Source organism: Gekko japonicus, unplaced genomic scaffold, assembly GCF_001447785.1.
Source record: "Gekko japonicus isolate JY-2015 unplaced genomic scaffold, Gekko_japonicus_V1.1 scaffold14, whole genome shotgun sequence".
In the NCBI taxonomy this organism is placed as follows: Eukaryota; Metazoa; Chordata; class Lepidosauria; order Squamata; family Gekkonidae; genus Gekko; species Gekko japonicus.
The window spans coordinates 297,343-310,189 of record NW_015176452.1 but is presented as its reverse complement, the minus strand read 5'-3'; the positions used below and the strand labels follow the sequence as shown (position 1 = coordinate 310,189).

General features: G+C 44.9%; 1 protein-coding gene across 2 annotated transcripts in view; it reads right to left on the bottom strand.

The window, feature by feature from the left end:
- The window catches only part of IGF2BP2 (insulin like growth factor 2 mRNA binding protein 2), a 122,029-nt gene that overhangs the window by 25,941 nt on the left and 83,241 nt on the right, over positions 1 to 12,847 (bottom strand). For both annotated transcript variants that reach the window (XM_015426853.1, XM_015426854.1), the window contains exon 5: positions 9,103 to 9,166. In XM_015426853.1, coding sequence (XP_015282339.1) covers positions 9,103 to 9,166 — 64 coding nt within the window. The remainder of the gene's footprint in view (positions 1 to 9,102; positions 9,167 to 12,847) is intronic.

Below are 12,847 nucleotides of genomic sequence, written 5' to 3'. Positions count from 1 at the left end.
TCCCACAAATTTTCTTCCATTTCTGTGTGGACAACAGAATAGCTACAGAGTTGATTGTAATTTTAATATTTGGGCATTGTATAAAATAGAGGTCTGACTTCTGTCTTGAAAAGCTACAAGAGGGACACCAATTTTTTTTTTTACAAAATAACATTTAAAAAATCAAATTTAGAATCCAGTTGCACCTTGGTCTTAAAGGTGCAACTGGATTCTAAGTTTGTTCTACTGCTTCAGACCAACACAGCTGACCATCTGGATCTATTTAAAAAATCAGTGCATTTTGGGCTGAGCAGTCTTTCATCAAGGGAGTGTCTGATGTTTAATGTGACTACCTGTTAAGGAAGATGAGATGGGTATAACTGCTTCAGATTTAGAGGCTCCATATTTCATCCCCTTCATCACTGGATCACAAGAAGAGCCCTGCTGGATCAGACCAGCAGTCCTTCTAGTCCAGCACTCTGTATCACACAGCAGCAAAAAACAGTTGCTATGGAGAACCAATGTAAGCAGGGCATAGAGGCCAAGGTTGTCCTCTAATGCTGCCTCCTAGTATTCAGAGGTTTGCTTTTTCTGTATATGGAGCTTCCCTTAACTCACCATGGCTGGTAGCCACTGATGGACCATGAATGCATCTAACCCCCTTTTAAAGCTATCTAATGGCCATTTCTATGTTGATTGGCAAGGAATTCTACAATTTGATTATTCATTGTGTATAGAAGATTTCTTTTTGACTGTCCTGAACCTACCAGCCACCAATTTCATTGGATGCCCCTGAGTTCTAGTATTAGAGGAAGAAAAAGCTCTCTGGTGTAGAGGTCAGAGTGTCTAACTAGGACCTGGCTGGGGTGGGGGGAGGAGAAGAAGTAGTACGTGCTTTTGAGTCACTCACATCCAGCTCATGGCAACCCTATCCATGGGGCATTCCAGGCAAGAGAGACATTTTGCCTACCTCTGTGTAGCAACCCCAATCTTTCCTGGTGGTCTCCCATCCAAATGGTGACTGTGACCAACTTTGCTTAGCTCCCAAGCTCTGATGAGCCTGAGCTAAGCTGGACCCACGCTCAAATCTCCACTCTGCCATGGAAGCTTGCTGGGTGACCTTGGGTCAAACAGGCACTCTTAGCCTAACCTGCCTCAGAGTTGTTCTGAGGATAAAATGGAGGAGAGGAGATCAGTGTAAGCCACCTTGGGCCCCCAGAGAGGCAGGGTAGAAATTAAGGAAATAATAAATAAATATCCACTTTCCTCACCCCATGCATAACTTTCTAAACCTCTACTATATTATCCCATTTCACTCCCCTAAGTTGCTATTTTCCCCCATGTAAAAGTCTTAGACTTTACATGGAGTAGCAGCAGCAGCAGAGTTCCTCACAGGAAAGGTGCTCCAACTGCTTAATCATTTGGGTTGCCCTCATCTGTATTCTTTCCAGTACTTGAAACCCTGCATCCACATGACATGCAGAATGCCCTCTCTCATCTGAGCTTGCTCTGGCCTTGGTAAACCACACAAAAGCCAAAATGGCTGACAAGGCACAGCATGAGCACCATGCATGTCACGTGAAGCAGCAAAGGTTGCTTTTGCTTCAGGAGGGCAAGAACAGCTCTGGCCCGTATCCCTCAGAACTGGGGCAAAGGATGATCCAAGAATGACGTTTTGGGGATGAGGAAGGACTCAACTACTTTGCTTGAGACCTTTCTAATCTCCTCTGCCAGCAGGACTTTAAGAGAAAAAAGAAATGATAGGTCTGTTTTCTACATAACTTGAACTCTGCTGCTGCTGCTGCTACTCCCCTCTACACACTTCTGTCCAGCTTTTACCTGGAATTTCACAGAAACCAAGCTTCCTTGGCAGAATGAAGAAAGGAGAAACTGGGAAGGGTTCTCCTTTGCAGGAAGGAATTTATTCATCCTTGCTTTCGTGTATGTCGACAAAGGATTTTTCCTGCGTTTAAGTGCCCTCCTGATGTGGCTTCTCTCACCACTGAGAAGGGGAAATATTGCATGGTAAAATTCCATATTGTATACTACACTTAAAAGTACAAAAATCTTCCCAGGAACTGAAGTGCAGAGTCATTTTGAGTTGTCATGCTGTTCTATATTGCCACTGTTGGTAGAACATCATTACAGAAAGAATTATAACGAGAGTCTCCTTGCTTGAGCAAAGATGTAGCACCATATCTCAGTAGTCCCTCCATAGCACTAAATCCTAAAGAGTTAAAAGATCCTGCAGTCGATGTAGAATTAGATAATTTATCTAGAGACTAGAACTACCTGCTAATCTAAAATCTCCAGTGTCTGAATCTGATTTGCTCCACTGAGGATCAACCCAAAGAGGATGAAAAATGCTACATCAAAATGTAAACTCAATTTGCGTTTTGCAGGAAAATCATATTCCTGCCCACTCTTGTCAACAGCTTTTTTATGGATATTCCTCTATGTAGGAAGCATACTGAAGCAGAACTAGGTTTAAATCAGACTCAACTCAGCTCCTGTTGAAATCCATGCTAAAATTGCACTTGTCTACAATGGAAAAGTAAAGTTGTGTCTCTCTCTGTTTGTGTAAGCAGTATATCTGAGAGCATTTTCCAAAACATTTTTTCAAAATGAGGTGGGCAACGTTGGGTAAAGTGTGGCAGCTGAGACTGCTGCTATTCAGATGTTTATTTATTTATTTATTTGGATTTATATCCCGCCCTCCCCTTGACAGGCTCAGGGCGGGTTCCAACAATGTAAATATAATACAACCATATAAATACAATACGGTTTAAAACCACATTGAAACGTATAAAACATACATACAACTTATAAAAGGCCAGATGCCTCAGTGGTTGATAGGACTGGGAATAGTTTCCCAGAGATCTGTACAGTTCTATACAGTTTAGAGTCTCAGACCCAAGGTATAAAATAGTGCCATGCTGTAAATGGGGCCAACCCAAGGAAAGGGGGGAACGCCCGCTGCCTCAACCGAAAGCCTGGCGGAAGAGCTGCCGTCTTGCAGGCCCTGCAGAATAAATCCCACAGGGCCATGATCTCCCTCGGGAACTCATGCCACCAGGCAGGGGCCAGGGCTGAGAAGGCCCTGGCCCTGGCCAAGGTAAGTCAGACGTCCCTGGGGCCCGGGACCACCAAAAGGTGTTGATTGGTGGACCTCAGTGCTCTACAGGGCTCATATGGGGAGAGGCGGTCTCAAAGGTATGCTGGCCCCTGGCTGTGTAGGGCTTTGAAGGTCAAAACCAACACTTTGAAACAGATGCGGCATTCAATAGGCAGCCAGTGCAGGTCGCACAGCACTGGATGGATGTCCGCCTGCACGGGCATCACTGTCAGCACCCACGCTGCTGCATTCTGCACTAGCTGCAACTTCCGGAGCAGAGTCAAGGGCAGCCCCACATAGAGAGAGTTACAATAATCCAACCTGGAAGTGACCATTGCATGGCTCACTGTAGCTAAGTCTTGGGAGGAGAGATATGGGGCCAACTGCCTGATCAGCCTCAAATGGAAGAAGGCAGTCCTGGCAGTGGCAGTGACTTGGGCCTCCATGGAAAGGGAGGCATTCAGGAACACCTGTCCCAGGCTCTTCACCTGTCCCAATCCCCCACGACTCAGGTACAGGATCTCTGTCTTAGATGGATTCAGCTTCAGTCAGATCTAGCCACGGCCTGTAACGCCTCCTCCAGATCTCTCGGGGCTGTATCCGGGTGGCCGTCTATCAGTAGATAGAGCTGGGTGTCGTCTGCGTACTGATGACACCCCAGCCCATACCTCCAGATAATCTGGGCGAGGGGGCGCATGTAGATATTGAATAGCATGGGGGAGTGAATTGCTCCATGCGGCACACCACATTCCAGTGGGTGTCGCCGGGACAACTCCCCCCCCAAGCGCCACCCTCTGTCCCCGACCTTGAAGGAAGGAGGCTAGCCATTGCAAGGCAAGCCCCCGTATCCCAGCGTTGGCGAGGCGGTGGGTTAACACATCAAGGTCAACCATGTCGAATGCTGCCGACAGATCAAGAAGTATCAGCAGCGCTGATCCGCCTCGATCCAGGTGTCTCCGGAGGTCATCCACCAGGGCGACCAACACCATCTCCATCCCATGGGATGGGCGAAAGCCGGACTGGAAAGGGTCCAGGACCTTAGCATCCTCCAAGACAGTCTGGAGCTGCGTTGCCACTGCCCTCTCTACTACCTTAACCAGAAATGGCAAGTTAGATACTGGGGGGTAGTTATTAAGGACGTTAGGGCCGAAAGAAGATTTTTTTTAAATAAAGGGCAGACCACCACCTCCTTCAGTCCCCCTGGGAAAGTCCCTGTTGATAGGGACAGGTTGATAATTTCCTTCAGGGGGATCTGCACCTCATTGCCGCAAGCTTTAACCAGCCACAATGGGCAGGGATCTAGGGATCTAGGGATCTAGGAGGCATGTGGTAGGCTTCACTGTTTCGCCCTCCCTCAACCAGGTCTGAGTCACGCAAGCCAGGTCTACCCCTTGTTCTATCAGATAGCTTTGCAGAACAGAGATCTTATTATTGATAGACCTGGCATTGCACAACACCAGTGTCGGAGAAGGGTACATTTTCCTATCCCTACAGCCAGCATCTCTTGAGATGGGACGAAGGTTGGAAGAGGATCGAGCGTATCCATATCTCTTTCTCCTTCCCTTATTACACCTTGTCCTACCGCCATACCTCCCCTGCCCCATTTGCACTGGGATCCCCGACCCCCACCTGGTTTCCTCCATCGAGTCCTATTGGCCTGGATCTTGGCCCACTAGGCATCTGATGAAAACCACTATGGACATCACAATCCCTGACACATTTCTCAAGAATCCTCCCTGATTCCATTACCTAATAATACTTCCTGACCACCCTTCCCAATTTCAGCCCAAAACCTGCTGATTTACCAATTGATTATTACTCTAAATGAGCTCAGTTATAGCTGAGCAATTAATCAATTCGTTGAGTTAACTAAACCTAAATCAATATAGAAGAGAACCAATTACAATAAATCCTCACCCAATCTCTCTCTAACCTTAGCCCCCAACCTACTAATTAATTAATTAATAACTATCTACCCAATAACGTTGGAACTTGAGTGGTTAGTTCAATGTTACGTATTCCAGTTTGGTGTTGGGTTCATGTAGATTAAATTGGATTTTTATGCTACAAGAAGATGATTCAAATACATTAGCATCATTTTCATAGACAATCCTTATGAAGTAAATACCTGTATTAGGTACCAGAGGGAGTGTGTAAGGCCTTGCCTTGCCCTAAATGCCCCAGCAATTGCTTGTAAGTCTTGCAGTTTTGGAGATGCCACCATTTTTGTAAGATGTTTAAACAAACTGTCGGTTCCTTATGAAGTAAATTATTCAGGATAGACACTTGGACTAGTAGCTGAATTGGACCACTTTTTTTCTCCAAAACACTGTTGGAATTTCCGGTGGTGTTTCAAGCTATCATTAGCATTCAAGCTTAGGAGATATTCACCACAATTGCAAAACAAAGATGCTTCTGACATATCTCCTCTTGAAGGGCCCAATAACCAAATTCCTTTCATCTTGAAAACCCCTCAGAATACAGACTGTGAAAATATAGAGCAAAATGGAAATATAAGTGGGTTAAAGCTGGTTCAAGGCAGCAACAACTTGCTGGCAATTCAGGTAGAAGGTTCCAAGATGAATTTATTGGGGGGGGGGGACATTTGTGCATTGTGTACTGGAAAGCAAGGCACTGACAGACAGAGGATGGGCATTATGTTCAAACTTGCTGCAGTTCTGTGCCAAGAAAACTAAAGTCCCGCCATCAGTATCCATTGCACAGGCCAAAAAGAAAGCAAGGCAAAACTCTGCAATAAGTATATGTTGCACGGGGTGAACAGAGAGCAGGGCATGTGGTCTAGGTGGCCTTGTTTTCATACAGGAATGACTAGTTAATCTTTTTGGTCCCTTTCCTTCTGTGGCATCAAGAGCATTTGCACAAATGTATTCAAAATGTATTCTATTGTTCAATTCCTCATCTATTTTAACAGAGCACTGCTTTAATCAATACCTTGCAACCAACCCAACTAGAAGTGTGTGTGTGTGTGTGTGTGTGTGTGTGTGTGTGTGTGTGTGTGTGTGAGTGAGTGAGTGGGTGCGTTCAGACGGGGCATTTTAGCCAGCATAAACTGCTCCGGTTGGAACCAGAGCAGTTTGATCTGGAAGAAACACGATCACACTTACCTCCTGACTGCACAGCACATCGCGATATGCCCGTCCACACTTCAGGCGCTCAGCAGAGTGCGTCAGCGGTTTTTTAAAAAAATTTTTTACACAGTTTGCGCATGCACATAGGCAGGCTTCCTTATAATGAAGATCTTTGCACAGCCGCAGAACAACCTAACCCGGAAAGCATGCCTTGAAGCGAAGACGTCCCTTTAAATTTTTACTCTGAAACTGGCCTCCGTGAGGTCCCAGACTCGTCTAAAACCTTACACTAGGCCCTTTTTTTGGTTTGTTTTACAAATGCCGGGGCGAAGCTTCGCCTAAGCGCACATCGAGAAGACTTTTTAAAAAATGGCGGCCAAAAAGCGGAAGCCTCGGGCTTCTGAATGGAAGTGGCTAGACACCGGCGGACAGCAATTAGACGGGGATAATGCGGTTGGAACTGGTGCACTCAGGATACCACCACTTGGGGACCTAGTAGCAGAATACAACGGTTTAAAGGTGTTTGCAACGGTTAGGGATGGAAGGCAGATGTTCGCCGTGTGATCGCCTGTAAGTACACCGATTCCAACAGGCATCTATACCGGCATAGATGCCCTGTCTGAACGCACCCTGTGTGTGTGTGAAGTGTTGTCAAGTTGCAGCTGACCTATGGCAACCCCAAACAGTTTTCAAGGCAAGAAGCACTGAGAGGTGGTTTGCCACTGTCTGCCTTTGTGTAGCAGCCCTGAACTTCCTTGGTGGTTGTTGTGAGATTTTTGGATGTGTGGGTGTGTGTTTAACCCTGTCACCCACACTTTCCCCCCCCCCCCAGTTCGTGTGTCGCCTGTATGTTGCCCCTTACCAAAGGCAGAAGTGCAAGCTTGGAATTCACTAGTCTCTTCTTAAAATAAAACTTTTGCTTTATTATAGCAAAACATTCAGAGTCCTAATTTCTAAACATTTAATAGAATACACAGAAAAATAAACATGCAAAGCAAAGTTTTCCCCACCCCATGCATGCGCGTCGAGAGGCCTCTCTCTCTGGCTGTCTCCTTTGGAGTCAGCTGAAGTCTGTTGTGAACCACCCATATTTATACCAGAGATCAAAGGGATCCCTTAATAATTGGATTGCAGTTAAAATTTAACACTTAGAAATTGAATTTGTCTTTGAGGAAATTGGGTTCCCTCCCTTGGTCTCACATAACATAGGATCAATACAGGGTCATTGTTTATTCCTGGTATTTCCCAATCATGGGAAATAAATTGTGCATTGATGTTATCAGAAAGGTGAGAGTAGGGGTGCATGTGAACTTTCTGTATCTCAAGAAGCTAGTCTGATGGATTGCCATTTTGCCTTGAAATTTAAGTCTGTCACTCCCCAAATGGTCTAGGCAATCCTTATTGCCTGGGAAATTGATATTGGCAAGTCCCACATCAGTGATTTCCCTGGGAATGGAATGTTACATCCTTAGTGAAAAGGCCCAGCCTGTTTTGGAGACAGCTGTATATGGATTTCAGAAACTATGTTGGTTCATTTTAAACCCAAACTTTCTATATTTTTGAAAATTCTTTCCACAGTGGTCTCCCATTCAAGTACTAACAAGGGCCAACCCTGCTTAGCTTCCAAGATCTGACAAGATTAGGCTAGCCTGGGCTATCCAGATCAGGATAATAATTTATTATGTCTTATTAAATTGATGTGAAATGATTAAAATTGAGAAGTCTATCTTTATATTTCATGGAAACCAATTCACACCAACATAAATCAGAAATGGCTTCAAACATGATTTACTGGCTCAATTCAGCTAATATTCATCTTAATTAAATGCCATTAAAAGCCACAGGACTTGAATTTAATAGCAATTAGCTTATTCCAGTAGATGCAATGAGAGATAAGCACAAACTACTTCAGGAGGCCCGGGGCCATACCCACTGCCATTTATGAATACTGGACTGAATTCTGCAGGTATATTCTGCTAACAGTGGCTGACTCCCACAGCACAAGGAACCTTACCCTGATGTAAAGAGCCTCCTGCTGTAAAGGTTCTTTGCGCTGGAAGGAAATGCCACTGCTAATGGATCCAATCCAATACTAACTGCTGATTTAGCCAAAGCTAATGCTGCAATCCAGTGCAGAGTTATTTCAGTCTAAGTCCATTGATATAAATGGGATTAAAAGGTGTAACTCTGTTTAGGATAGCACTGTTAAAGTGCTATGAAGAGCAATTTAGGATTTGTTCTTCTACTGACAAACAGGTGAGGGTTTTTCTTGCCAGTCCACTGGTCAGAACAAATTTATCTGTGTTGTAAAGAAATCAACATTGTTACAGGGAGTGAATTTCCCCCCCTAGAATTAACTTTTTTGGACATAGCCATCGATTCCTCTTACTATCTTTGTAAAAGAGGAATTTCTCTTTGTAATTTTCTGTTACACCTCTCTATGCAACTGTTTGTCGCTTCAGCCTTTGAAGAGCTTTTTTAATGGTGAGCGCTATACCAAGAGGAGAGGAAGGTTTGGAAAGACACTACCTGCCTCTGAGCATCTGCAGAGTGAAAATTTGAAATTCTGCAGAATCTCCCTTGCTGCTGCTACTTCCTTAAAATTTCTCTTTTGATCTAAACAGACTCCACATTCCAAAAAAGAGGAAAAGAAATGGATTCTTGGATTTCAGAGAGAAACTGAGTAAAGAGGAATTGAGAATCATTAGGATTGATGGCTTGCTTGAAGCATTTGGCCTCTCATACATGGTCTTCCACTTCATGGGAATCATGCTGCTTTGCCGTCTTCTTCAGAAAGCTTGCTGCTATTGATGGATTCTAACTCAACTGCTCAGCAGAAAATACAGCAGACACTGTCAGGAAAGAAAACCCCCAAAGATGAGAGAAATGGGGTAAAAAAAATCAGAACCAGCTACTTACACTTTTGCTTCTTCTTTTGTTGCATATGTAACGTTGACAACTGCTGTTTCTGAGTCAGTATTAACTACAAAAAACACAACACAAACTTGAATTACCAGGGGGAGGGTCTACATTTGTCCTGGAATAATTTTACATTGCGATTCCAGTTTTCATTGTTTACTAGGACTGGTGGGCTCGTTGATTAACTGGTCAAATATTGCCTATTGGTCTTTGAAGCCCAGAATGGCACTGTGTAGGGGGTAGCTCTTCTTCTTTTGTGCCACACTGTCATTTGTTTAGTAAGGTCAGAGTGGAGGGCTGCTCGTCCCCCAGTCCTGCAACAGTCAATGGCAAGCCCAGCGGCACAGCAAACTTCAAGCATCTCCAGACCACAGTCATCATTCAACAAGGATGGTGTAACTCTGTTTAGGATGCTAAAAGTCTTCACAGTTCATTACAGTTCCATTAGTTTGTGTCCCATGAAATATCTCTGCTCCCCTTGTCATACTGACACCTCAATGCCCCCTGAAATGCTGCTCCTGCGGGACACCTGGGAACGGCATGAGGGGAGATTGCAAAATCTGCCATGACAGGGAGGAATCAGCACTAATTGCCCCCGAGTGCATGGGGAAATGACTGGCAGCATACAACTCAATGATTCATAATAACCAAATCACTTTTGTACTGAACACAAGTTTCACACCTGTTGTGGTTAAAGCGGGCAGCATCCTGCCATCCATGTGTGGAAGGAACATGAAGTTTCCCTATGATCCTCTGAAGAATAACCTGCGAAGGGGGATCCATGCAGATGAGGATCAACAGGCTGCCCCCTCCTCAGTAGAGCTGTGTTTGCAGAAGAGGAAGGAGAAGCAATTTCACCTCCTTGGCCCTTCCTCACTCCAGCCCCCTAAATGCGTGGCTGTTCCTTTACATGGATACTGTGACCCCAGGAATTCTCTTGCTGGGGCTTGGAAAGGGTTGCAGCAATGGAGAGGAACATGAGAAAACTACATTTTCCACAGTCAGAGTGGTGGGATACCATGATCTTTCTGTTTAATAAATACAGACTTTACAAATGCTTGACTGCTGTTTGATAATATTTTATCAAAGCTTTCCCTTTTTTTACTGGTTAACTGTTCAGCCTTATCACATATAAAACGTTTTTCTAGAACCTTATATCATCAAGGACTCACATGACCATTTCAGCTCTCAGTGACTGTGGGGAAAATACAGTCTGCAATGACTTTCAGCCATGTTGACCCTTGCTAAGCTGGTCTTGGTGCATATGGGGAAAAGGCAGCAAAGGCAGACGTTTAGTTGCTTCATCTGTTCATGCTGACACAGCCTTGCAGGCTGAGTTCATCCTGGCTTCAACCTTTGGGACACTATCCTGTATTGCAGTTGGCTTGCAGAGGCATGCCAAGTGCTGTAGCCAGGCAGAATTCAAATTGTGAGCCCAAAATCAAAAACACAACTGAAAGTTTACATTTGTAGCCTTTTCCTTACAGATGCCATGGACTAAAATGTTCCCGTGAATCAGCCATAAGCATAAGGAAGGTCATCTTCCTGTTCACCAACACAGTTTTTGTAAAGGCTGAGCATGAGTTACATTAATAGATTAATTCTACAGGCTTGAAAGGTTAAAATGATGGCAATGATTTCTGTTACAAGGCATTTGCTAAAAGTCAGGACAGAGCAAGCTATGACTAGACTGCTAATATAATTTATGATCCAGAATTTTGTTTCAAAATCTTGTAGCCTAAGAAGAGGAGCCTGCTCTGCTGAAAACGTATGCCAGCTATCCTGAAAAGCCTACCATAGGGCTGCCACTCAACAGTTGGCAACCAGCAGGAGACTAGGGGGAGGGGATTGGGGGGGGGCACCATAATGTCAATGGCATGACATCATTTCTGGGGCAGACCCAGAAATGACATCACATTGTTCTAGGATTCAGCAATTCAACAATTCACATTGTTCTAGGATTTCACTGAATCCTAGAATGACAGGACATCACTTCTGTGTTCACCCTGGAAATGATGCGCAATCCCTCCCCGGCACGATCAGATGCCGGGGGAAGCCACAGTGGGGAAAGGGAGGCTGCTGAACTGCACATGTGTGAGCATGCGCAGTTCAGCCAGGACCCTGGGATGCGCTGGGCAGAAGGACGCGCCGGTGATCCCACGGCTGGGCTTGATGCGGCCGTGCTGGAAGGTTCACCTCGATAGGTGGTTTAGTTTTGCTGCGGCTTTTCGGGTGGAAGGGCCGGATTGGGGACGCGTGCGCAACACTTCCCAGATGTTGCGGTGGGATCGTGCCCATTTGCTGCGCCCCTGATCTGTCCCTCTCCCGGCCCAAAACCTTTCATGTGACCGGGGCCTACGTCTTCTGGAAACTTGGATATTGGAACATGATTCTCTAACGCTCCGAGGATACTGACCATTTGTCATCCCTGCGACTAAACTTTGCAGTAAAGGGTGTGCCAGTGGGGGCTTCGCCATTTTGGTTTCCGTAGATTTACCAGTTGAAATACAGGTCTTGGAAAGTGAATCCCAGGACCTGATTCAAGTGCTGAGCAGTGTTCCCTCTAAGCTGAGTTAGTGTGAGCTAGCCCACATATTCTTAGCCTCCGGCTCACACATTTTTGTCTTAGCTCAGGAAGAATGGCTCCAGAGCAAACTGATTTATGCTGTTGCCAAATTGCTCGCTCACAACTTTAATGTCAGTAGCTCACAAAGTAGAATTTTTGCTCACAAGACCCCACAGCTTAGAGGGAGCATTGGTGTTGAGGATATGTGGGATCCAAGACAGAGCTCTTCTCTGTGTAAATGTTTATTTCCCTCCTAAAATTTCTAATTTGTGATGTCTGGATAGTATCTGGAAGCTTTGGACATTCAGTATCCTAATTCCCATGTTCTTTTGTGTGGTGAGTTTAATTAATTAATTAATTTTATTTCATTCATACTCCGTCCTCCCCGCATGCGGGCTCAGGGCGGCTTACACGGCAGAATAGGTGCTGGTTTGCATGGAGCCCTGGATTGTCCCAGAAATAAGGTCATCCTAGAAGCAAGTTCCTTAGACATACAGTCTAAGGATGCAGCCATCAACCATGCGGGGGTCAAACTATCAGAATTGTTTTCAATCCATCAGCTTTATTCCCTACTTTTTCCCTACACAGCACCAGGTTTGACTCCTCCCAAGGGACATACATCTACTTATCTTCCCGGGGCACCAGCTCAATAGACCACATTTTAATTTCACCATCCCTCCTGCCCTATACGCTCTGCTTTGCGGTAGTAGACAGATCGGAGAGTGATCACAGGCCGATTAGTTTAACTTTAAATTCCTCAATAATTCCCCCCTTCGGCCACTCATCGAACATAGTGGATTGTGTTCTTGTTGGAGAGAGGAGAATAAGGTGGACTGTCCAGCTATACCTTGATGTAGCCAATATTATAAAGAGAGGAGACATTTGGTGTCTGAGGCAACAAATAATGATGGAAGACTCCAATAAAATTAAATATTTTGAAGATATAATCTGTATCACAAAACTGGCAGACCAATAGTTCTCTTGCACCTTCTTAGCTGCATCACATATTTACTCAGCTGCGAATGGTTAAGTGGTCCAAGTAGCAAAGTGGGGAGGAAATGGCCAGAAATCACTTGTTATTGTTACTCAACCCAACATCTCCGGTATGCGGTCATAAGCAAATTTTGAGTTGGCCCTGAACTTTTTACTCTATAACTGGGATCCCGCTGTCAAGCACAA